This window comes from Physcomitrium patens, chromosome 14, assembly GCF_059467195.1.
Source record: "Physcomitrium patens ecotype Gransden chromosome 14, ASM5946719v1, whole genome shotgun sequence".
NCBI classification, from domain to species: domain Eukaryota; kingdom Viridiplantae; phylum Streptophyta; class Bryopsida; order Funariales; family Funariaceae; genus Physcomitrium; species Physcomitrium patens.
This window is the reverse complement of record NC_143423.1, coordinates 15173617-15201478: the sequence shown is the minus strand read 5'-3', so window position 1 is coordinate 15201478 and position 27862 is coordinate 15173617. Positions and strand designations below refer to the sequence as shown.

Below are 27862 nucleotides of genomic sequence, written 5' to 3'. Positions count from 1 at the left end.
TCAAGGTAGTATGCAATATCAAAAATCACTACAGAAATATAGGAAGGTCCAAGCCACCAAGGTGTCAGTTTACGGATTTGGATTGATGTAGTAAGTAGGAAGTTGGCATTGAAAAATAACACTTGATCACTCTTTCAAAAGGTCTTGTATTGTCGATGGTTATTTGCATATTACTTTTGTAGATTTTATATGGTAAGAATGTGATATTGTTCTTTTTGTAAGGCCATTGTAAGCCATTGTATAAACTCCTCTATTGTGAGGTTGTTGGTATTAATGGGACGATGGAGTATTGCTAGCATAATTAGATGTTGATTGGTGTTAAAGAAAAATAGTGAATGATTGATACTTGCTTGAATACTATCATTATAAGCAAACTTCAAGGACATCAAATATTCATCTCAAATATTATGATGAATTTCCACAAATGCATGCAATATATCTTCTAAGGTGTGATTTGTATACTCTATTTATCCATTTGTTTGAGGATGGAAGGCTATAGACATGGCAAGTTGTGTACCTAGTACCTTGAATAAGACTTGCCAAAAACTTCTTGTGAAGTATGGATCTTGATTTGAAACAATGATACGGGATAATCCATAGTAACAAAAGACAGTATCAAAGAAACCCTGTGGAAGCACTAAGATATCAATATTTGAATACTCCATGGCCAAATAAAGTTGCTTCAAGAATTGATTAACAAAGACAAAAATTGTAGTGTGATTATAAGACATATGCAACAAATACATAATGAGATCCATAGCCACCTCCTTTCAATGAGCCATAGATAATAGAATTAGCTACAATAGTCAAAGAGATGCTATATTGTATGTCTTGTTACATTGGCATGAGTCACAAGAGTACACAAAAGCTCAAACATCACAATTTCGATCTATCCAAAATTATGTCTTTGAGATCTGTTCTAAAGTCTTTTCTCACCCTAGATGTCTAGATATTAGAATTTCATGTCTTTCTTGAAATATGTGCATCCAAAGTATAACATTATTAGGTATATAAATTTGCTTCTTAAAATAAAATAAGCCATTATTAAGATTGTAATCTTGATACTGTATATCACCTATTCTCAATCGATCACTAACCATCTTAAAATAAGCATCTCAATGTGTAGCTTCTTTCCATTCTGTCTCTTTAGTTAAGTTTGAAATGATACTAGTAGTGATAGCAACTTTTGTCTTATCTTCTGATTTGACCTTCAAGACTTGTCTTTGTGATAAGTTGTCTAGTACAATATGTTGTTGTCTTTGCTTGTATTCAAATTCAATATTAAAAAGCTACAATTTTTTTTTTCAACAATGATGTTGTGATTTCATATTTTCTAGGTACAAATCATGTAGCAAAGATCGATGGTCAGTCTAAACAACCACTAATTTTTCTAATAAATAGTATTACCACATCTTTGTCATGCGTACAATGGTTAATTATTCTCAATTACGTGCAGAGTAATTGCACTCTATCCTTCTAAGCTTGCAAGATTCATATGCCATAGGTTGAAGGCCCCTACTAAAGTCTTGTTGAAGGACCACTCCAATAGCAAAGTTGGAAGTATTAATATCAAGTATATAAGGAAGGTTGAAATCATATAATTGTAATATTAAAATAGTAATAAGTGCATCCTTCAACTTTTTAGAGGTGATTTGCTATTCTTGTTTCCATTCTAATGGAACATCCTTCTTCAATAGATTTATCAATGAAATAATAATGTATACAAATTGCTAAACAAAATGGTAATAATATACTGCATGCTTAAAAACGAGCAAATTTCATAAATATCTTTAGGGGTTGGCCAATCCTCCATTGCTTTCACCTTATATTACTCCATGAGTATGTCTTTAGATGTCACTACATACCCTAAAGAAGAGACTTCTAACTTCCAAAGTTCACATTTTGATTATTTGCAATAGAAGTGACTATCTTGTAGCCAGTGCAATACCTCTCTCTTTCATGGGTCACATAAACAAATTATTTTAGTATCTTTTGGACAAGTATGTAGTTTTTTTCATTGATAATATTTTCATATATAATAAAACCTTTGAGAATTATGAGCATTGATAAGACCAAAAGGTAAAATAAGCCGATAAAAATATATATAGTACGTACAAAAGTTATCTTTCATATATCCTCTCTTGCAATTGGTATGTATCAATAGCCACTTTGAAGATCTAATTTGCTATAGATGGTTACACCTCAAAGTTGATCAAGAAGATCATCCACACATGGAAGTGGATATGCATTCTTAACATTCTACTTATTGAGGTCTCAATAGTTGATGAAAAGCCAAAGTCTACTATCCTTCTTAGATGCAAAGAATACATGTGCTCTCCATACTGATCTGCTTTCTTAAATGGGATCCTTTTCTAAGAGTTTGTCTAATGTCTTTTACAACTCTTCAAGTTTATTTGGTGTTCCATAATAAATTAGTCGACTTACTAGTTTGGCTCCAAATAATAGTTTTATTTGAAATGAGGCACTTCGATCAAGACGCATGTTATTAGATAGGTCGGTTGAAAAAGCATCTCGATATTTTTATATGAATTGATCTGTCTATTCTACTCCTTTAATTGTCTTTCCTACCATTGATGTAAAATTTAAAACCACCATATATATTAATTGATTATGTTGTATTTGTCTCTTTATAAAGGTCATTCCTACAAGTAGGTCTTTAGTTGTAGTTTTTTTTCTTCTTTTCACTTGATGTAGAGGTACAAAGAATGACCTTGTATCTACTATCTTTGAAGAAGATTGTTCTTGCTATCCAATCAACTCACTTATTTTCCACCTCTAGTCATAACATACCAAAGATAACATCATATCTTAACTTTATTACCTTAAATCTCTTTCTTAAGATGTACATATCAATCAACGTGAAGACTTTTTTTTTTCATATCATTCACTCGATACATTTTTTTAGGCATCTTTAAGATATACACTTTCTGAATTAATTACCTTATTTTTAATTCCAAGTCGGTTGATAATTTTAGTTGAGATGTAATTTTTTTTAGAGCCACAATCAACAAACACCCGACATGGCTATTTTCTTAGTAATTTCATTAGATGCACTAGTCCATCTTTTTTATAGTTATCAGAGGCTCTGCCATTTGTCTCAAAGAAATAATAGCTATCTCTAGTATTAGCCCTTGACTCCTTTACTAGACATTTTTATTTTTCTACTTTATAACATTATCAACTTTGTTAGTCTCAAGACTATGAATCCGCCTTGTTTTATTGGTGATTGATTTTTGACGTTTTGGACAACCTTTAATTTAATAGCTGTCAAGGACAAGAACTGAAAGATGATGCATAAACCAATGAAATCCATGTCAAAGAAAAAGTGACAAAATAGAATTAAGAAAGTACATATATTAAAAAGAAACAGGAATGGCTTATTGCCAAAAGACAAGAAAACTTGAGACTCTTAAAACTAGATTAGAAGCAAGAAAAGAATGGAAAAAATTGAAGAGGACTTCATTCTTATTTATAAATATACTATCTAACTAAGGGCTACATGACGATGTTCTATAGGACTTGCAATATGTATTGACTTTGTAGGACACAATCCTTAACTTACAAGGTAAGTTTTTCTTTATGATTGCCACATAGTTAGCTTGTTCTTTAAGTTATCAATATATATGGTACATGGTTAACTTATTGACCAAGTTTTTAATCTAAAAGTCAACAATGGATACTTGTAAAGTCAAAGCACCATCTATGAAGCTTCTAAGAAGTTTTTTTAAAAGATATTATAGAATTAATTTATTTTTACATACTTCTATCTATTTCTATTTATTTATACAAGTAATTATTGGCTTATATGTGTATGTCCATGATATTATCCTCCCTTCTAGGGATGAGATCTATAAGAAGTAGTCATCATATGTTGTAAAAATCTATGATATGACAAGGTATATTTGCCACATACTTAGATATTTTTTCTCTTCAAAGATGGTTGATAAAGCCTCTCAACCATCGATAGTGTCCCATACCAGGGCAGGAAGACCACCTTATTATTTGATCATTGTTGAGGCCTTCATAACTTCCTTCAAATAAAATATTTGAAATACTGTCAAAAGTTGTTCCTATCCCTAATAAAATTACCAAACATCAGGAGTCTCTTCTAAGGTTATAATATCAAATGAGTTGTATCTTACCATTTATTTGAAGGAAAACATGTCATTCTTGAGGATCTTCATCTTGATTGCATCATCTTGAAGGTTGTAACAATCGTAATGTCTTCTCTAATAGTTCAGCAAACAAAGGCTCTTCAATCGAATCCAATGGTTGTTGATCTTCCATCTTCTCAGTGTCACAAATAAAAAGAAGCTACAAACAAGGATTGAAAGTAGAATATTATCTTGCCTAAATCTTGTTTTTTTTATAGGAAAGATCTTCATCTTGATTTTGATGGATGTCATCAATGAAAAGCCTCTACCTTCTTTGCTACATTTGTAAGATTCTTTATTGGCTCCCATGTGCGTTCACTAATATTGTATCCACATTAATAAACAAGATATTCTAACTTATTTTGGCATTGCCTTGAATCTGAGACTTCTTCTACTTCAAATTCTTCATTATTGTTCATTTCTAAAGGATGAGGTGGTACTTGTCTTCTTCTTAGTATGTCCACTGTTTTGTATGATTCAAGAAGAAACACGTGGAATATTAGATGGATTTTCATTGACTCCGATAGGTATAAACGATAATTTCAACTAGATCAATTTGTACAGAAATAAGAAATGGTCTAAGCCTACAATAGTCCAACTTATCACAAGGATAAGTAATCTTGATATTATGATGAAGTAACCATATCTTATCACCTACATGGAATGGTGGTTGTTTCTTTTAATAGATATCTACATTGATCTTTTGTTGTTCTTGAGCTTTTTTTAATTACGCCTTCATTGTTGCATATAACTTTGACAAACGATTTGCCAAATCTTCTGTCACAAGATTATCAACTTTTAAAAAGTCAAAAGTATTAAGTCATGGATGTTAACCATAATTGGCAAAGAAAGGTGTTTGTTTTGTTGAAGAATGTACTGTATTATTATAAGCAGACTTTGCCAATGGCAAAAGAATTATCCAATTGTCTTATTAGTAGTTGATGGTACATCTTAAATATTACTCCAAAATTGCATTAACACACTTTGTTTATCCATCAATTTGAGGATAGAATGTCAAAGATAATTTTATATCCACTTTAAGAATCTTGAAAAGAGTCTGCCAAAATCTTGATACAAATTGAATTTTCCTATTTGATATGATATCCTTAGATAATCCATAATAGCGATAGATGTTGTCAAGAAAGAATTTAGTTATTTCTTCTCCTATGATAGATTTTGAACATGGTACAAAATATGCCATCTTTGTAAAATGATCTATTATTACGAATAAAGATTCATAAGAATCTAAGATTGGAAGATCTATGATGGAATCCATAGAAACAAAAGACCACGGTTGTTCTAGAATGGATAATGGTTGAAAAAGTCCGTAAGGTAGATGACGGAGAGTTTTTGATCTTGAACAAATGTTGCATGACTGAACAAAGTGTTTCACACCCTACCACATTTGTGGCTACCAAAAATCTTTGGATATAAGCTCTAAAGTCTTGTTGTATCAAAAATGTCTTGCTGTAAGAAAGTTGTGACATGCTTAAAGAACACATAATCATGCTTCTCTTTTTGGAACATATAATTGACCTTTGAAATAGAGTAGGTTGTTTTTTAACTCAAACTTAGAAGTACCTTGGATATTAAAAGAAATATTCTTAATATTGTAAATAAGATGATCACAAGACATACTTAATTGGATTTATTTTACAAAGGTGGAATCAACAATCAGTGTTGATTTCATTACTTGAAGATGAAAATGCTTTGGCTTCAAGAGAATCATTCTTTGTTGATCAAAAGATGCATTTCTTTCTTTTAGTATAAGATAAGAACATTTAAAAATGCATCTAACAAACCTTGTTATTTTTTGGATCAATATGTGATCTTAAAATCAAATCTTCATAAAGACATGTTCTAATGGGCTTGGCAATGATTCAAAATACATGCTGATATGAAGTACTCGAGATTCTTGTGGTCTATATACATGGCGACTAGATTAGAAGCACCTTCTACATGATGATATTATTCTTGAAATGAATCCATGATTGCAAGAAGCTCTTTGCCATGAATTTCATAGTTAATCTTGACTGTTGAAATTTTTTTGGAATAAAAGGCTATTAAATGAAGTTTATCATCTATTCTTATTTCTAATAGTATGACACCTAAAGCAAAGTCTGATGCATTTGTTTTCATAAAAAATACCTTAGAAAAATCAACATGATACAAGATTGGTACAAAAATAAAAGCTAACTTCAAAGCTTCAAAAGATGCTTTAGCTTCTTTGCTCCACTCAAGTTTGTCTTTGCAAGTCAAACATTGTCGTGTTGTAATACGACTATATAGTAAAATTGTAATCAAAGTTGAATTTTTAATTAATATCTAATTATCTTAATTCAATTATAATTTGAGGTATCTAAACATGGCTTTTATAAAATCCTCTTAGGTTATTTTCTTATCTTAATAGTTAGTAGGTTGAAGGTTAGTTAATAATTTTACCTTCTAGGTTGTAGAGACTCTTCTACTATCTTAGAAAGACCATAAATTAATAAAATCAGATTAGAAGAGATAAATAATTATTATAGTTGATATTGTGGTTAAGTTGAAAATAGGATTGGGCTAAAAAAAGCCTTCGGATAGATTAGATTGATACCCAGAGATTGACCATTTGTGAGACAGGGTCGAAATCAGACCTCTGGCCACTAAAATAATGGCCTAGGGCAAAATAGGGAGTCATTTGAAGATTAGAGATTAGATTTTGAGAGCTAGCTTGAAGTTCTTTTCAAAGACATAAGAATCGTTTTAAAAGGGTATTGGAAGACTTAGCAATTGTTGTTCAAAGTCAGGGTTTGTATCAGTAATTTGGATTTCATATAATATAATTAGGGCTAGCAATTTTGGCTTGTTTGTATAATTAGTGTGACATCTATAGTTAAAAACTTGATAATTTTTGGATAATTGGGTGTGCTAAGTGTATACAATTTTTTTTGATAATCTAATGGCGTGGTTTAGAGATATCTAGTTTTTAGCACAAGAGGGTTTCAAAAGGTGGCAGTTTGAGGTTGGATAGGATTTCTATGATATCTAAAGATCTATCAGTCAAATTAAGGTGAAAATTGGCATGGTATTGAATGACTTGAAGATCAAGCTACATACCAATTTTGAAGCAAAGCTAATAATTGGAAAGGGAGAAATTATTGCTGAGATTTTTGCTTCACTTTTTAAGTTGGTGGTCGAGTGACATTAGTTCAATTTTTGGAGGTTTTTTCATAATTTGTAATTTGGATTGGACTAAAAATTCTTAATCATATAGAAGACTTATATTGACAATTTCATGCAAAATTCCACATCAAGTGGATAGTCGGATTGGATGTTATAGCTTGTTAAAGCTCATTGATTAGAATTGGGATTTATAAGAAAAATCTAAATTGCTTAAATATAAAAGTAATAAGGTAATTGGGATGTATGTATGTTTAAGACTACTAAGAAGAGTATTTTAAGCACTTTTGAATTGAAATTTAGATTATATTCTTCTTGTATGGGTGAAACCTATTAGAATTTTTTGGCTACTTGTGAAACATAATCTCACCTTCCCCAGCTAGGTGCCCAGTGCATTCCTAAGCAAAATAACTTGTTATATGAAAACGTGTAAGTGGAGCTTGAACTCAAGAGAAGTCTTTGATGAAGATCCAATAATAATTGACAAAGTCCAAAAAGCATTGAATATCTCTTATCGTTTTTGGAATCTTCCAATTCATAATAGTTTGAATTTTCTTAGAATCCATCATAAGTCCATCATTTGAAATGATGTATCTTAACAAGTCAACTTTAGTAGTGTAGAATACACACTTTTTTATCTTAGCATAGAGACTCACATCTCTTAATTTTTGTAATACACAATAAATATGAAGTTCATATTGATCTGTATTCTTAGAATAGATCAAGATATTGTGTAGATAATAGATAAAAAAATTATGCAATAACTTTCAAAAAAATATTATTCAATAAATATTGAAAAGCTACCAATATATTTGTAAGTCCAAAAGGCATGAAATTGTATTCAAAATATCTATATCTAGTTTAAAATACAATCTTCCATTCATCTCCTTCTTTAATATGTAGTAGATTATATGCTCCTCATAAATCTATTTTTGTGTAGATCATAGCTTGATTTAGTTGATCAAGAAGTCCGAATATCAAAGATAGAATGCATCTAATCTTCATGATAATCTTATTGAGTCCTCAATAATCAACATACATTTGCAATGATCGATCTTTCTTCTTCACAAATAAGATTAGAGCTCTTCTTAGCAATTTGGAATGGCATATAAAATTCTTGGCTAGGTTTTCTTCAATATATTCTTTGAGTACAACTAATTCATATTCTGATAAACTGTAGATTGGTCCAAATAGCAATTGTGCTCCTTCTTGAAGGTTAATTAAGTAGTTATAGGAATGATGTTCTAGAAGAGTATTCACATTCTTCTTCTCAAATACATCTTGAAACTCTTGATATTGGCTTGGAATGACACTTGAAGTCTTTGCATCATTAGAAATAGGTGTGGCATAAATGACACAAGGTGATCATTCTTTTGTAGCATGCAAGAAAGCTCTCATATCTACAAACACAAGTTTTATTATGTTAGATTTATTACTTTCTACTAAATTAATTTCATTCTTAGTTATACTTTTAGAGAAGTCAAGAGTACAAAAAATCCAATCTTTGCAAGAATTATACTTTTCTAACCATGATAAATCTAAAATGATTGAATTAGAAATAGATCTAATTATATTAAAGATTACGTAAGTACTATGACTATTTATTGCTACTTCTATAGGAAGTGTTTCATGAGTAATATCTCTAGAAGACAATAGATGACTATCTATGACTTCTACATGAACAAGTTTAGTTTTTTGTACTAACGATATTTTATGACTTTTATTAAATTCTATATCTAAGAAACAAGCTGAGGCTCCTGAATCTATCAAGGTAGAGGCTTTATAATTATTAGGTCCTAAATGCATATCTTTTATAAAATAAGAAGAAGGTTTTGAAGAGAAGATAGGACCTTCATTAGAAATTGTACAAAATTTCAGCCACACGGTTCCTATTATAGCTGGACAAATTTATTTTTTTACACATTGTCTTCTTTGACAATTGTGCTCCTCATTTCATAATTTTGTGACTTCTTTGGACAATGTTGAGCAGTATGTTTAGATTCTCCACAATACAAGCATAATCCTTCTTGACAGCAACAAGTTTTTTTTTTTGCTCGATAAGAAGTTTAACATATACCACATCGATTTGCATATCCTCTACTTCTAAATATATGTGTTGAAGAGATGTTGGTATTTCCATCAAATTGTAGTAATGTTGAGGCCCACTTGTGCAATTCTCAGATTGAAATTCAAAAAGTTGATTGTTGCACTTCACAGCAAAATCAATTGCTTGACTTAATGTTTGAGGATTAGATAAGTTGAACATCGATTTCTTTACTTCATATTCTAATCCGTAAAAAAATTGGCTAATAAGTGCAGCATCATTCCATTCGATATCAATTATAAGTTATCAAAATTGTAAAGCATATAATCTTACAGATCAATTGGCTTCTTACAAAATACGGATCTTATTGGTTGCAATATGAGTTGCATCATGTTTTCTATACATGGACCAAAATTCTACTAAAAATACTTCCAAAGTCTCGCCAACCAAGCCCACCATGACATTGTTTTGTATTTTCCCAAAGGTATTTATTTAATTGACAGTGTTCAACTTGCAGCTGGTTTGATTTATCCTAGGGCAACAGTACCGAGAGTTAATGCTAAAATCTCTCGGAAGAATGCTGCACATAAATAGTAAACACATTCATTTAGCAGGAATTTTGTAGAATGAGATTTAGAAATGACCTGGCCAATCAATTTTAAAGTACTGTCAACTTTGTGGAATCAATGCAAGGACCATTGGCAAACAAATTCTAGTTCATTTTCCACCTTGACTTCATTCCAGAAAAAAGGAAGCTAATAAAGAGATCCAACGACAACTGAAATGAGGGTATAACACTCATGGCATAAAAGGGTACAAAAATTCGTTAGAAACTGTAGAGCTTAGAGGATGCATTCAGGCAAACATAGAATTTCAAGCAAAGAAACATCCCAGCATATTTTAGAAATTCAGAATATAAGACACTCAATTTGATGAAAGTATTTTCATTCACAGGTCATGGTGGATGTCATAAGTAAAATTGAGCATCTCAACCCAACAAAGTCCACAATGCATGCACATACAAAAAGGAATACTAACTACTAGAAGACTACGCCAGATTGTGCAAACCTGGTCCCTTCTTACCATGCATGTCTTCCATCTCCATGACCATGTTTTCTAAAATAAATACAAAGAAAATTTTCACTCTTCTTCGGGAGTAAGACTCCTTCGAGGTAGGGGTGAAAGATCCTTAGCAGGACTACCCTTATCCAAGTCTTGCTCTGGGCTAGGGCTGATACTACGCCTCTTCTCTCGGGGTGGAGGACTTTGCTCACCACGATGAGCCTCTGGACTCGGACTACGAGCTCCGGGGCTTCTGCTTATACTTCTCCCGTTGGGGACAGGGCTGGGAGAAAGACTACGTTTCTCATCCTTAGGCAGAGGAGTCAGGCTCCTGCTTTTGCTGCGATCTGACTTTCTACGGTCACCCTTGGCAGGACTACGATCATCCTTCATGGGACTGCGGTCAGCCTTAGCAGGACTACGACCCCTTCGAGGAGGTGAACGACTGAATAAATCAAAGAGATTATCAGCAAAAATGACTTATTCTAGTTTCCGATGGTTCATATTTATGTTAAGCGCAAGAAATTAATATTAAGTAGATGAACTTCGACCAAATGTGGTAGCAGTTGAGAGAACAAACCTGAAGCTGCGACTTCGGCTACGGGAAACACTTCTGCGAGACGACCTCTTGTGCCCTCGAGGAGACCGAGAGCGGGAACGCGACGGACTGCACCAGAAACACACAATAAGAAACTCGATACATGGCACACACTTGTAAAAATGCAGAGAACGAATGATTTCATTAGAGGTTGAGCCAAATAAGTCTGCTCGCAAAATATGGCCTGATTCGCAGCAATATCTTGATTAACTGTCGCAAGGAAAACACTTAGAAGCTCACCTGCTTGTCGGCCTTGGACTGTTGCGGCAATTACGCTCTATGTGCCCACGCTGGCCGCACCGATAGCACTTATCCCTCCAATCACCTGCTTTGCAATCTCTCGCCCAATGGCCATCATTTCCACAATTATAACAACGACCAGTGCCAGGAGGCGGGCCTCTCCCAAGATATTCACGAGCACCACCTGAGGCACCGCGGGGTCCCTGATCCATCATCCGCTACAGTAAAAATGAGTATACTCAGTTGACAGAGTCATTCAGAAACAATATTAACAGGATCCACGCTACATTACGCTGTTCACACTTTCAGAAAACAACATTACACATTAAAGACAATTCAATACCATTAAAAAAACAGCAAGGAATATCAAGGTCTCCATTCAAAAGAAAAAAATGGAAAAAAATTCTCCAAAGAGATGATCTCCAACATCAATGGTAACACTCACCCTCCTCGCAAACTCAACAATGAGCCTGTTGCCATCAAAGTCTTTCCCGTTCACATAATGTCTTGCATCATCCGCATCTCGAGCATCGGCGAATTCCTGAAGAATTGAATACGCTGTAAATTGAGCAGCTTTGACTATAAATGGGCATAATAAGACACAAAATCCTAACAGACATAAATAGTGACAGAACGAATTAAACGGTACACACTCAACAAATATACATAAACCAAAATGTTCAGGTCAAAATCGCCACACCGTTGTGGAATGAATACAAAACAAGTGAAAAGGCGTTATTTTCTTACAAAGAAAGAAATCATTTGGGTTGGGCAGCAAGTACACAGACCATTTCATAATCATGCATTATCACAATTGAGAGCATAAACTCCAACCATATTTAAAACACATGAGGAGAATGTCAACGCTATATACAGAACAACACGTATTTAGGAGGTATACTCACAACAAAGGCAAAGTCGTGCTTCACATCCACGTCTCGAACTCTGCGGAAAGGGCCGCCAAAAAAAGAGCATCGCACCACGTCAAGAGCATTGTACGAAATCAGACGAATCACACACCACTTTACTTCCACCCCTCGTCACTTCATGAATGTACGTGTAAAGACGGCCACTCATACATACAAGGAAGCACGCCTACGATGCGCCTGTCTGCCTCCCCAACTACCTTCGCGAGCTTAAGCCACCAGTGCCACCAAAGACCCCTCACCAAAGAACTCCAGGCCGTGAGAGAGCCCACCAACCTTCAACAACATCATGCAAGTAATTATGGCTTAGCCCTGCCCATTCCAATACCTTGCCTTGATTGTCGAGGCTGTCATTTTCTTGCAGTATTCAGCAGTGACAAGTAACGTGCAACTGCAAGGTAGGACTAACCACCTCCACAAACAATGACTAACTAGATCAAATCTTACAAGGTGCTTGCAAATGACATTATTTCACTACCGTTATTTCTGTCATTCACCTACCTAGTGATCTTATCTTACACAGAACAACCCCCGTCAATTGCTTTCCTTCAGGTCTTGCATAATCAATACACAATGCGAGTCTTGCGTTGAATTCCCATTGAAATTCGCTAAAACTAGCCGCATCAATGACAGTTTGTTTTAGACCTGCTAGAATACTAGTAGACGCCTCTACTCGATGCACAGCAGGTTTTTCAGCACAAGGAGGATTTCTAGCGCAGAGTCAAATAGACGTATTGAATCTTGCTCGATCCTGTGTATCAATCGCCTAAAACCCCTAAATCAACTACCACTAAAAGTCTAAAACCCTGAGTAGTACAGGGCTAAAAAAAGACAAAACGATGAAACTCCTGAATGTGGTCAAGGATGCTGACTTCCACAACGAACAAAACCAATCGGCAAAAAATCACTGACATATGTCCAACTCATAACACCAGAACCCACCAAAACTTGCATCGGTGTTGTTCTCCACGAAGATGCATCAAAACATATGTCTTCAAAAAAATCCCAGTATGCCACCTCATTACGGGTTTAATTAGGCAATATGAAGGCACAATGGGCTCTTCCAGCATCTATCCAACAGATCTCTTCATTGACCTCACACGGATCAAATGGTAATATTCATACCTCCCATATTTCGCGAAGAGGTCTTCCAAATCTCGGCTTCTTGTTCGGGTAGAAAGACGGCCGACATACAAACGAGTGGCTCCAGCATCAGGGCCAGTATCGGCACCTCTACCACCACCACCACCACCACGGTAACCTCCTCCACCTCCGCCTCGATCATCGCGCCTGTCGCTGCCTCTGTAGCGATCATCATATCGAGACATCTTGCACAGAAAGGGAAGTACTACACCAATAGCTGCAAAAATATTCACGAAAAAAACACACGATAACAAATAATTAAGGGAGGAAGAAAAACGTCAATTACTAATCAAATGAATGAATTAGCATTCTTGTCCCAGCATGTTATTCCCAAAGACATCACCGTCAGAAGTAAGCGCTCAGTCCATATCAGCTCTTGCAAATAGGAAGTATAATCAGATTCCAGTGAAAAACCCTTATCTCCCAAACACATTGCTCAAAGTAAAGTTACTCTTCCCTTAAAAAAAGCGCATAATACCCTTACATAACCAAACTGAAACACTTATACACAGACATAGCATCTCCGACGGATTTGCAGAAGTCTCGACATATTTGCAGAAAAACACTCATTTGAAACGCTAAACAGTAGAGAAGAACCTACAATCAAGTCCCATGCGTGACGAGTGTGTTGTAACCCGAATTTGTTAGCAAAACCTGTGTTAAACAATTCATTGGTGCACCCACTTTGTATGCGAAATAAACAAAATACGAATATGATGAGCAAAACCCAAAGACCAATGAAACAGCAGTAAAACATCCGAGCTCAAACACTATCAACCATATCAATGATAAGTATGGAGGAGCTCACAAACACTTCAAAGTGAATAAAAAATGAGAATCCAAAAACGCACCAATACCCAAGAATATATGACCAAAATCTCTGAATTATGTGATACAAACTTTAGGGAAACGAAGGGAGCATCAAACAACAGAGATAAACAATACATGCTTCATGAAACAGAAAAAAAGACACCGCTCAATGATACGATTAAATACGCAAAAAGAAGAAATACTGTGTAGAAACACGGTGTTCTGCAACCAAGACCAAGGTCAACCAAAAACCTACCACAAACGAAAACAAAAAGTACATTCAACAAAGAAGAGCATCAGAGTTTGCTTTATCCCAAAAGCAATAACCCATCAATCACCAAGTGAGCCGTAAAGTCAAAACTCCACAAACAACTATCGCGTGACTTCACACTCGCACAATTATCACATCTCCACTTCACCATTAATTTCCACAATATCAAATATACCAAAACCCCTGAACTCACCATACACAGCACTCAGTCAAACTCATGGCACGCACACCCGTTCATAAAACATGAAACCCTATTTGTCTCCCAGACAAAACTCAGGAGACGAGAGATTACAGACATGAGGGCAACCCTACAAGCAAACTCAGGGGTCGAGGAAAACGCAATGCGGGGGATTAGTGCCACGTACCGAAGAAGGAATACGCTGCGAGGCCCGTGTCCCAGAGAGAGACACTCACTGGAATGAACAGAGGTCTGAGAAACAAAGCTTCAAGCCGCCATAGCCATAGAGAACCATCGCTAAGGTAAAGGGGTGGACGAGGCCTTGAGGCCTGAGAACGGGGACGGGTGTCGTCAGATCTGGGCCGTCCGCTTGGGTGCATCCATCCAAGGGACAGGGGAAGTGTCGTACCCGTCCAATTGGCCCCCTTCCCTTCTAAGCCCCTTCTATGCCTCCTTCCTCTGCGTTGTTCTCGCTTTAGTTTTGTAGCACGGGTCGCAATTTGTTCTCGCTCGCTCTCCTTCCTGCTCGCTGATGCAAGATGCTCACGAATCATGCAAGCAGAATGAGGTTAGATGATTCGTGGGGGGTGTGGAATCCCGAAACCCTGAAACCTTGAAACCCTAACACCTCTGTGTTCTGAAAGTGGGTTGTCGGAGTAGACTCCGGGGATGGATCGATGGATGGATGCCGTGGGGGAGTGCGGGAGTGGGGGTAAGTGAGTGAGTGCGATTGAGGATGGGCATACACATTGGCACGCGAAGACGGTTGCGATTGACCTCAATTTCCGTTGTCGACAACGGGGTTGCTGTGGTTGCTGTTCTCGATGCCTTTGGAAGCTTCGGCTTGCCACCGTCGGTTGTGTGTTGGTATTGTACCTCAAAATTCACACACATCTCTCTCTTTTTATTTATATATATATATATATATATATATATATAAACACACACATCTCTCTCTTTTTAATCATATATATATATATATATATATATATGTAAACACACACACACACACATACATATGGTAGTAAGAACTTGTGTTGGAATTTGCATCATTCAATGTGAGGAAAATCAAAATGGAAAAATCAGATGTGAGCTGATTTGTTAGATTATAATTTGCTTTGCAGATGTTTCTGTCTTTGTGAGCACTCTTTAAGAACTACGTCAGTATTTCAGGTCAAATTTTGCATACGGCTTTGGAGACATCTTTGGTGAAAAGAAATTGAAATTTGAATTTGAAAAAAGTTTGACTTGATGAGAAAATTTGTTTATGTTCCTTGTCTATCTCTTTAATGCATGTCTTTTTTGTGTTTATGATTCTTATTATTATCATTACATTACAAATACATATATACAAAATACAAAAATTGTATTAGAAGCTGAATCAAAACTTAAGTCATGATTGTGTTAGTTAATGAAAAGAAAAACTTTATGAATGATTGTAATTGATGCATATATATATATATATATATATATACATACATACATAGATACATACACTTGCATAAAAGATTTATATAGATAATAATTATATTCATTTAAAATTAAAAAATATTTTATAATTATATAAAATTATATGTTATTTTTTGATGGAAAGGATGAATATAAAATAAGCTCAAGCCACAAGAACTTCCTAAGTTGATGTATGCATATCTATAATGTCTATATATACACCTAAGGCTTTTAATTGATTCATCTAGATTTCTATTTCCTTGTCTTAGGATCATTCCTAATTCTCTTCTTTCTCTCTCTTTCTTTGATAGGGGTCCCAACCTCCTCCATCTCTTCTTTGCCCCGATGCAAGTCTCACCTCTCTTCTTTATCCAAACATGAGTCTTGATCCTCCCCTCCTTTTCTCATCAAAGGTCTTAGTGCCATCCTCCTTATCTTTATTAGAAAAGAGGATGAAGACAAAGAAGAGAGATGAGATCTGCATCAAGATAAGGAAGAGAAGAAAAGAGACCATTGTTGTGTGGTAATACTTCTATATGGTAAAAGAAGAAAGAAAAGATTATATTATAAAGGAGCTTAAATGAAAATATTTTAGGAAATTATCTTAGAAATATAGATAATAGACAAGGAGATACTAAAAATTAATAAATGTTAATATTGCCTTATTGAAGAAGAAACTTCTATTTATTTTGTAAGGACTTAGGTGAACCAAATCAAAGTAAATGAAGTAAAAAATTAACATAGGCATTTTTAGAAAGGAATTAAGAATAGGTTTTAACAAAGAAACACCTCAAAATATGAAGAATTCATACTCAAAGAGGACCATTTGCAAACCAATGTTGAAATCAAACCTTAAGGCATAAAATTGTACACTTACATTGATGCTAGGGTTGTTTGATAGATTAGAGAGCAAAATTTCAGAGCAAACTTGTGAAGGGATTTTTAAGAATTTATTTCATGTGATTTGAAGGCATATTGAGGCTTTGACGACTTTTCAAAATAAGAAATATATTCAATGAGTTTAGATTTTTGAGAAATAAAAAAAAGTGTACAAATTTGAGGATTATGTAACTGATATAGTATATCTATAGGTAATTTTTTTTTAATCTATAATTGTGTTTGTTTTAAATGTATTTGAAATTTTTTATATTAATCAAATGATTAGATTCATGGTTATGAGAGTTTTTGTAGGTTATGGTCTCAAAGAATTGAAATTTAAGATTAGTGAAGGTTATTGCAATCTCTCAACATCCGCCAATTCAATTAAAGTTTAAATTAGTGAGAACAATTAAGGCTTTAAAATCTACACATCAGCCAATTTTTGAAGTAATTTAATGGTTCAATAAGGAGAAATTTCTAATGGAAGATCAACATTCATATTGAAGAAAGAAGGCAATCGACATCTAAGAGGTTTTGGAAGCTTTTCTTTCAATAAGTGAGTTTGATTCTCTTCATTTAAAAACACAAATTCTCTTCTTAATTGTTTGTAGATTGAAATGTGAGTGAAATTTAAAACATAATCAATGATTTGATTAATATTTATTGAGATTTTAAAATAAATTTAGTAAGTAATTAAGATTTACTTAGGATTTTCTTTGGATTGTTTAAGATTTGTTTAGGATTTGATTTAGAATTTCGAATTTGATTAAGAATTTTATAGGATTTGATTAGAATTTCATTAGAATCTGATTAGGATTTGTTTATAATTATGTTAGGATTTATTTAGAATTTTATTAAGAATTGATTAAGGCTACTTTAAGATTTAATTAGGATTTACTTAAGATTTACTTAAGATTTATTTATGATTTCTATTTTTAGTATTTTAAAAGAATATTTTTATTTCTTTAAGGATTTGATTTTTGTATTTTTTTAGTATTTCTTTATTATTATTTTTTTAGATTAATTTATGACTTCTTTATTTTTCTTTTGTAAATTCTTTTGAATTGGTTAAAATTTGATTAGGGTTGTTAAGGATTACTTAGAATTTCATTAAGATTCTATTAGACTTGCTAGGATCTTATTGTTGCATTTTATATTTACTTTCTACAGTTAAGTGCCCAATATATTTTTAAATAAGAATTTATATTACATAACACTAGGACTTGTGTTTAGAAAAGGAAGAGATGCAATACCCGTATTGGAGCAAGAAGAAAAGAAAGAAAGTTGGAACCTATGCTTAAGCAAGAAAGAAAAGGAGAGGACCGATACTTGCACTGAGATAAAGAAAAAATGATTTGCATGAACCAATCAAAAGCCTTAGATGTGTGTATAGGCATAATGAGTATGCGTAGAGCAACTTGAAGTGTGCTTGTAGTCTAAGCCTATAAAATATTTCATATAATTTAAATTTATATAATTTATTTCATTCAAAGAAAGAAAGACAATTTATTTGTATAAAAAATTAAATTTTAAATATATTTTTATCATCATAGATATATACAATTAAATTTAATTATTCATAAATATGTTAATGTTAATACACATATTTGAATAGATAGACAATTATACAAAAATCCTAAGATAGATAATGTTTAATTTCTCTAAAATCATTAAATTAGAAGACTATAATTTTTTGTATTTTTATATTTTTTGTATTTTGTGTATGAATGCCACAATAATGAGCTATTGTGTATCCACTTTAGCATAAATAAGAGATTTGAATTGCAATCATCTGATATTATCTTTTTTTATTTTTTATTTTTTAAAAATACAAAACAATTTAATCAAGATATATGGAGAAGATCTATTAAAATATTTATATCTTTTCTTTCTTTAATTTTTTGCTCTAGGATTAATTTCCATATTACTATGTCTTGTATTTTAGGAATTTTAGTTAATTTTTAATTATAAATATATCGAAAATATTTTTGATAGATAATTTTATTTATTTATTTAAAAATTATTATTTTTAAAAATATAAATATATTTTTATTATTTTGAAATGAATAAATAATAATGTAATAGCAAAAAAATGTTAATAGTATAATATAAATATTTCATGTTTAAGACATATCATCTATCATAATATAAAAAAAATTGTTGAATAAAATGTCAAGATTAGGTCGACACAAATGTGTTTATGATATATTGAAAGATTAAATAGATATATTGAAAAAATAGCATATATATATATATATATATATATATATATATATATACCAAGCATTATTACTAAAATTTATAAAACATATTGAAGATGTCAATTCTACTTATATTATCCAATATTATAGGAACATATTAAATTTCAAACATAAAAACTAAATATTGATATTTTCTAAAACTTCTATACTACTTTAATAAAATTGATAATGAAGATAGCATTTATGCCTTAATTTTTGAAGGTTTCAAACAAATATTTTGAAAAGTTGTTAAAGCTATACCTCAATATTATTAAAGCCACACTCTTTTTTACCATTTCATGATTGATTTTGTCTATTTCTATCCCTATTCTTCAGTTATTGTTATTTGTCATCTTTTTCTTCAATCATTCTCATTCTTGTCTCCATTCTTCATTCATTGTTGCTCGTCATCATTTCCTTTCTTTGCTATTATATTTTTATCCTTTATTTTTTGTCTCTAATCATTTTTTTTTTTTTTTTTTTTTTCTCTCTCTCTCTCCTCCATCTTCACTTCATTCCATTTTCTAGCCTATGAACTCTTTCTTAGGTTGTCTGATATTTTTAATTTACTCAAACACCATCTATCCTGTCACTTCCTTGCCATTACTATTCACATAAATTCTAATAAAACCAGCCAAAAATCAATAGTCTTCTGTGCATCCCTCTCAAATGCAAACATGCTAAAGAACAACTTGTTTTTAGTCTTTGGCCTCTTGTCTACTTCTAAGCACAAATACAATGACCATGATATTAGCTTTCTGTCCAACATAGACTTCTTCTTTAACTCATTGGTCCTTTAATTTTGCAAGATATTGCCTTGGTGATGGTTTTCTTTGTTTGTTAGTCTACTATAGCCTTAATATTTGTAAAAAAAACCTTAATATTTGTTGGCATTGTACCACATCCTTCTTGTAAGGATGGTCATTAACATAGAGATACTTACAATTCCAACTCCAGCCAACTTATTTATCCTGCTTAAGACGTGTAATGCTTAGAGATCTCCAAGCATAGCAACAATTACAACTTGTAATAATTCCATAGCTTCTATGTTTGCTTGGCTTCAAATTTAAATCCTATAAAGTTTGATTTTACATATGATACTCCCAAATAATAAGGCTTTGACTTCCAAACTATATAAAAATGATGTATTACAAAAATGTTTAATAGTGTGTTATATCCAATATAAAATTTATTTTGTAATATAATGATTTGATGTTGATCCATAGAATACATAGATTGTTTATACCAAAAAAGATCCAAACATAAAGACAATACTTGTAGTCAAGTCAAATATAAAAGATGCTACTTCATTCAAAAAAATAAGAGATGGCTATTGTGGAGAATGACAAAATCAATGACTAGAAGGCTATATGAGTGAATAAGTAGGCTCATGCCTCCTAGTTGAATAAGAGATAAAAGTACATGCTTAAAAAGTGATGTTTGGATCTTAACATAGCATACTACAACTAATTGAAGCAATAGATTTTAAACCAATATATGGTACCAAAAAATAAGTGATTGATCTGGCAAGTTACAAATGAGAACAAAATAGGGGAGAGGGGGATTGAGATGGAGAATAAAAAATGATAACTAAAAAACATAAAATGAAGGACAAGAGACAAAGAATGAAGAACAAGAGACATGGAACAAGGGAGAGAAATAAACATGGAGGGATTTATAATAGAAGATAGAGATAAGGATAGAAGAAATCAATCATAAGAGGATAAGGAAGAATGTGGCTTTAACAATATTGGGTGTAGTTTTGAAAAATTATATATATATATATATATATATATATATACATGAAATGAATGAAATTTAATAAAATAATGAATATTTTTAATATTTTTTGTTAATTTTATCATAACATAATAATGAAGATGATAAAATATCAAAGACATGAATTACAACAATAAAATATTCAAAACACTCTTTTATTATTAAACAAGAGTAGATAATCATTCAAAATAGTATTGCATTAGAAAAAGAATGGCTATTGCTAAAGAAAAAAAGAGTAGACACTCTTGAAACTAGATTAAGAACAAGAAAGGCATTGCTTCTATATATATATTAACTAGGAGATATACGACAACATTCCATAAGACTTCTAATATGTATCTAACTTGCAAGACATGTATCTAACTTGCAAGATAAGTTTCAAATATATGCAACAGATAATTAGCTTGTATCTCAAGCTACCAATACATGCAATACATGGCTAACTTGTTGATTAAATTTCTAACCTATCAATCAACTGCAAACACATCTAGAATCAAATTTGTATCCATGAAGCTTCTAAGAAGCTATGCCATAAGATATTATCAAATCTAACTATATTTATTTTCTACTTAATACTTCTTATCTAGATAATTATGTATGTCCATGACAAAAGAATCACAATAATCACGATTCTTTATTATTTATAAATTTGTTGTTTTAGCACAATCAATATCAATACTATGAATAATATCATTCATAATATTTGAAAATAAAACATCATCTTCATATAATAACCAATTGTATAAATGTGCATATGTATAAATAAATAAATAAATATTCATATCATTAAATCAATATAAATAAAAATTGTTTATTCCTAAGATAAAAAGAGTTGGAAACAAAGAAAAGAAGAAGTATTTTTAAAAATAAAAAATAAAAAATCATTGAATTTTCATATAAAAAATACTCTATTTTTATTTTTATTTTTAAAAGATATATGTTTTTTAAATGTACAATTATTACTATCATTATTTTTGTTATTTTATACAATTCTTTAATAGATTAGATTGTTATTATACTATTAAAAATGGATTTATAATATAAAAGAGTTAATATGACTACTATAAATAAAATTGAAGTATATAAAGTTAAAACATGATAAAATATAAATATGTCAAATAAAAAATAAAAAATAAATTAAACCACTTTTTTATTAATAGACATTAATATATAAAAAATATTGATCAAACTCATATAGAATCAAAGAAAGATTCATAATTCTAAATGAAGTTATTATACATAACAAATATTTTATTATTTTATAATAAATAATAAATAAAATATAATAAATTATAAAGATTAAAAAATATATAGTATATTTAGAGAGTTGTTAAGGCTAAATTCCAAATTTGTTAATACCACACCTCTCCCATTTTACTTCATGATTCATTCTTTATCTATTTCATGTCTCCAGTCTCAATCCCATTCTAGGCCCTTGTCCTCCCATCCCTATTTTGTCATGTTTCCATCTTGTCTCCATGCAATCTCAATCCAACTTCTACTTATATTACTTTTATTTAATTAAAGAAATAAATAATTTTAATTTTAGAATTTAACTATGTATTTTTTAATATATTTATATTTAGATATAAAATTTTAAAAAATCTGGTAACTAAGTTCATTTTTTTGAATTCAGAGTAAAAATATTTACGATTATATGCAATAATAAATTTATATTAATCTAATCTTTTTATTTATATCATATTATAAATAATTAGAAAATAATAATAAAATCCCATTAAAATTAAATAAAATGTTAGTACTCATTTAAAATTATTTATTTTTTAATTAATAAATGTTTAAAGAATCTAATTATTTAAAATTTTGTTATTAAAATATTTATTATAAAATTAATTTTTTTCTTTGCTATTATATATATTTAAATACATATTTTAAAAAATAAAATTTTAACTTCTAAAATTAGAAATAATTTAATTTAATGAGTTGTTAAAATGATATTAATCAATGAAATATGTTTAGTTGATTTATGGTTTTAGATCTTAAATAAGTTGAGTTGCAAAAATTCAAATATAATAAGAATTATATTTAAAATTTCTTAAAAAAATATTTTTTTATAAATATCAAGTATATCTAAAATTAAACCTTGATTTCAAAATATTTTAATTAAATTTAATAATATCTTTCAATGACATTAAACTTTTTGATACTATTTTTAAATTTTTTTATTACATCCAATAATATTTTATACTTTTTACTATATAAAATATTGTTGGATGTAATAAAAAATTTAAAAATTTAATTATTTTCTTATAACATTTTATATTTTTATAAAATTTGGGCTAAATACAAAATTCTCTTTAATTATTTTTAAAATAGTTTTTACAATATTTTTTAAAATATAAAAATAAATAATTTAATCTTTTATATTTTTAATGTGTCTTTTGTGAGATAAGACTTTGAACGTACAAGTTTTTCATAATAATTGATTTTATGGTACATATATTAATTTTGAAATTAAAAAAATATTTCAATTTATCAATCAACATAAATAAAAACTATTTATTTAAATAGAAATAAGAATAATTCCAAAAAGATATCTTTATAAACAAGTTTATTTTATGATAAAAAGGATTCAAAATAATAATACATAATTATTTTATATATTATTTATACATGTTGTTACTTTAAAAGTTATAACTTGGACAGGGTGGGATTGAGATTGGGTAGGGACAGGGTGGGATTGAGATTGGGTAGGGACAGGGTGGGATTGAGATTGGGTAGGGACAGGGTGGGATTGAGATTGGGTAGGGACAGGGTGGGATTGAGATTGGGTAGGGACAGGGTGGGATTGAGATTGGGTAGGGACAGGGTGGGATTGAGATAGGGTAGGGACAGGGTGGGATTGAGATTGGGTAGGGACAGGGTGGGATTGAGATTGGGTAGGGACAGGGTGGGATTGAGATTGGGTAGGGACAGGGTGGTGATGGGGTGAGGACAAGGGAATTGAGCTCGGAATGGGAGATAGGATCTAGAAAGAGGGTAGGAGACAGAGGATGGATACATAATGAATCACAAAGTGGGAAGGGAGATTGTGGCATTAACACAATCGAAATGTGGCTTTAACAACTTCCTATGTTTAAAGCAAATATAACTACACAATGTAATAAAGAAAGAAAAAATGTAATAAATTATAATATTAGAAATTATATATATATATATATATATATATATATATATATATAACCAAGTTACTAGATAAATAAATTGTATTGGTCCAAAAAATAATATTCATGGTTTACCAAGGTAAAAAAATATGACAATTTATAATGTAAATATAAATACACTTTGTAATTGCCATATCTACAAGTTTTTTTTTAATTTGAACCAATTTTTTTTTTGCTAGATCATGATCTCATCTACTATGAAATTATTAGAATTTATATTATACAACCAAAATTATAAAAAATAAAAATTGCATGTTTTATTTGATAGATGAATATTGAAAATAAAAAAACAATTCTTATATATTTATCTTGTATTTTTAAAAAATATAAAAATAATTCAAATAAAAAATATAATTTATTTTTTGTTATAAGTCAATAGAAAATAATACAATATACTAGAATTGGTTATAAGTTGGGATGATCAACATACAATTCCATATTAAGAAGTGATGTTTTTTTTTTTTATTTTATTTAATAGTATAATTAAATATCTCCAAATTACTTGAATAGATAAATATTTTCTCAAAAAACATAGACTTTAATTTTGTTTCTAAATAACCCCTCCAAAATTATTTAGAAACCCTTTTACATGCCACTATATAATTTGGTTTGTAGGATACAACTAGCCAATTTACTATAACTTAATTAAATTATATATATATATATATATATATATATATATATATATATATTATAAAATAAAATATGGACACATATTAGTAATGGATGTTAATACAAAATTAATTCAAATTTAAGTAATACTGAGTCGTACAAATGATAGAATTTTCTATTAGAGTGTACAATGTTGCCTAATACTTTGGTTGGTATAGATAAATTCAAATTTTAGCCTGTTAATTAGTTAGTTAGTTTTTCTATAGATTTTATAGTTTTATTTTATTTTATTATTGCAAAAAACTAATTCCAAAGAAGAATGAAGAGTGTCGAGAATGTTTAGAAAGATACAAGAGTAATAGTAAGTCATACACATAAGACGGTTTCTAAGGAGACAGAGCTTCATACATAAAAATCTGTTGATCTTGTTGTGTCTCGTATACAAGAAGAGAAAAAGGGGAGATGATAAACAATACTTCTCCACTAGACTCTAAATACCATAGCTATAATATTTACTATATTCTATAGTAAATATTATGGAGAGTGCCAACTATATTTAATGATCTCAATACTCCTCCTCGCTCATGACAATATTTACATAATATAAAATTTGTATAGAATTATAATCTATACTTTTCTCTGGTCTTGCAAGATCAACAATTGTTGCCTCATTATAACCTTATCTAGGAAAACCTTATTTTATTTAAGAACAAAATCATAGATGAAGGAAAAAGAATACAACATTATTTTCTTTAATTATTTAAAGAGCTCATTAACTTTCTTATTCAAGAAAAAAAAGTCGCCGCATACCAATGCCATAAGTAAGTTGACGATGGTTGCTTAATGAGAGAGCTTTGGTGAAGAGATCATCAAGATTATTTGTAGATTCAATTTTCTTAATTATAAGTACTTGATCAATAATCAAGTCATGGGTATAACTGAAATATTTTAGATCAATATACTTTGTTCTGTCACCTTTAATGAAACCAACTTGCATCTATGCAATACAAGCACTATTATCTTCATACAATATAGTTGAAAAATAATCATATGAAAATCCGCAGGTTGTTTGAATGAATTTATCAATTGATTGCAACCAAATACATTCTCGAGATGCTTCATGTAAGGCAATAATTTCTACATGGTTGGATGAAGTTGCAGTTATTGTTTGTTTCACTGATTTCCATGATATTACAGCTCCATGTCTTAAGAATACATATCTTGTTTGAGATTTAGTTGTTACAATATCAGATTTATATCCTGCATCACAATATCTAATCAATTTTGGATCTGCGGATTGTGTGTAGTACAATCCCAAGTCTTCAGTACCTTTTAAATAATGTAATAAATATTTGATGTCATTCCAATGTCGTAGTGTTGGACGTGCACTATGTCTTGCAAGAACACTAACTACAAATGCAATATCTAATCTTGTAGATGTAGCTAAATACAAAAGTGTTCCAACTGCTGCAAGGTATGGATATTGGTCTCCCAATATTTCCTCCTCCTCCTCGAATGGACGGTATGAATCATGACCATTACGACCACGTCCAACAATTGGTGTGGATAATGGATAAGCATCAATCATATTAAATCTTTGCAATATTCGTCTAATATACGTTAGTTGGTAGAAAAAAATGCTACCATCTATTAGATGCATAATCTGAAGATCAATGCAGAAAGATATTTCTCCTAGCATTTTCATCTCAAATTCGCATATAAGTAGGTTTGTAGTTATAACACATGCAGATGTAGTGTCCACTAGGTTAAGATCATCAACATATATAGCGATGATTACAAAATCAGTTTTATCTCGTTTGATAAACAAACAAGGAATTAGTGGATTACTTATAAAATTATTTGTAATTAAATAATCTCGAAGATGTTGATACCACATGCGTCTGGATTGTTTTAAACCATACAAGGCCTTACATAATTTAATACCATGATATTTTCCTAGAGCGGGTCGATTTAAAGTTCCTGTTTCTAAGCCAGGTAGAACTTTCATATAAATATTTGCATCAAGAGAATCATATAGATATGCAATTACTACATCCATCAGATGCATCTAAAAGGTGGCATGAATTATCATTCCAATAATATATCGAAATGTAATTGAATCCATGATTGGAGAATATGTGGATTCATAATCAATGTTAAATTGTTGAGTAAATCCTTAAGCAACAAGACAAGCTTTATAGTGAGTTATTTGGCCTTGAGCATCTCACTTGCATATTAATATCATTTTATATCCCACAGGGTGAGATATAAGAGTGTCTACAATTGGACCAAAGACTTTCCTCTTACGCAAAGAGGCATACTCTTCCTCAATAGAAGTTTTTCATTTTGACCAATCTAAGCGGCACATCGCCTCTTCGATGGTTTGAGGTTCAAGATCGTCTTCCTCGTAAGAAAGGGCTTCTATAAACATATATGCAAATGATTCATCTACCATAATAGATGGTCTGTCCCAAATATCATCTGTAGCATAATACAGAATAGATAATTCTTTACTCAACTTGTTCTTATTCCTTTCAATTCCAAGATTGTTTTTCATAGGAATTGAAGGTACATTATGTATGGATATATCATCATTAATTGATAGTCTTGCAAGATGTGTGGTAATTTCTTAAAAAATAATATCAGGATTAGTCAATTTTATAGCTTTCTTCTTACATGATTGTTTATCTAGTCCACGAGTTCTTTTGGTTGTTGTTGTTATAACTTGAGGTATTGTAGTCAATGGCACTACAATCTGAGCAGGTGCATTCTGAGCCTCATTAATAGGAACTTTTATAATTCTAAGCGCATCATTGAAGCCATCAGGTGTTTCATCTGCGATCCATTTTAGATGCAAAATCTTAGCAACTTCAGTTTCTGCTAAAGATGTCTTAGGATTGGGATTCATTGTAAATGTTTGTGGTACTTCAAATATGAGTACTTTATTTCTTTATTGATTGGATACTCCTCCTTGAAGAGATGGGAATACATTTTCTTCAAAACGGCAATTTTACAAATGTGCACATAATAATGTGCTAGTTAATGGATCAACAATACGAATAATGCTTGGTGAATCAAAACTAATATATATATATGCCTTCTTGTCGAT

At 31.0% G+C, this 27862-nt stretch overlaps 1 protein-coding gene and 1 long non-coding RNA gene across 7 annotated transcripts; one reads left to right on the top strand and one right to left on the bottom strand.

The window, feature by feature from the left end:
* Nucleotides 1–10309: 10309 nt before the first annotated feature.
* LOC112291623 (uncharacterized) lies at nt 10310–15450 on the bottom strand. 4 transcript variants are annotated; one of them, XM_024539302.3, is made up of 7 exons: nt 14797–15450; nt 13333–13567; nt 12187–12226; nt 11727–11822; nt 11282–11499; nt 11024–11110; nt 10310–10888 (listed from the first exon to the last, which is right to left on the bottom strand). In XM_024539302.3, the coding sequence occupies exons 1-7, from the start codon at nt 15161–15163 to the stop codon at nt 10522–10524; spliced, it is 1410 nt and encodes a 469-aa protein (XP_024395070.1). In that variant the 5' UTR covers nt 15164–15450; the 3' UTR covers nt 10310–10521. The 4 variants fall into 4 exon arrangements, with proteins under 4 accessions (XP_024395070.1, XP_090112133.1, XP_090112134.1 ...); XM_090256007.1 differs by having other exon boundaries at nt 13952–14892; XM_090256008.1 differs by having other exon boundaries at nt 11282–11484; nt 13952–14892.
* LOC141046169 (uncharacterized) lies at nt 15341–18460 on the top strand. 3 transcript variants are annotated; one of them, XR_012218902.2, is made up of 5 exons: nt 15341–15476; nt 15734–15782; nt 16370–17149; nt 17250–17493; nt 18158–18460. It is a non-coding gene; the product is annotated as an uncharacterized LOC141046169 (long non-coding RNA). The 3 variants fall into 3 exon arrangements; XR_016506425.1 differs by having other exon boundaries at nt 18176–18459; XR_012218901.2 differs by having other exon boundaries at nt 18171–18459.
* Nucleotides 18461–27862: the final 9402 nt, after the last annotated feature.

What these genes read in the sequence shown, in the direction of transcription:
- LOC112291623 (XM_024539302.3), bottom strand. Translation starts at nt 15,163, where the DNA reads ATGATTCGTGAGCATCTTGCATCAGCGAGCAGGAAGGAGAGCGAGCGA. An exon ending in CTCTTCGCGAAATATGGGAG is followed by an intron (nt 12,227 to 13,332) that starts GTATGAATATTA and finishes CCCTTTCCGCAG; the next exon opens with AGTTCGAGACGTGGATGTGA. An exon ending in TTGTTGAGTTTGCGAGGAGG is followed by an intron (nt 11,500 to 11,726) that starts GTGAGTGTTACC and finishes TTTTTACTGTAG; the next exon opens with CGGATGATGGATCAGGGACC.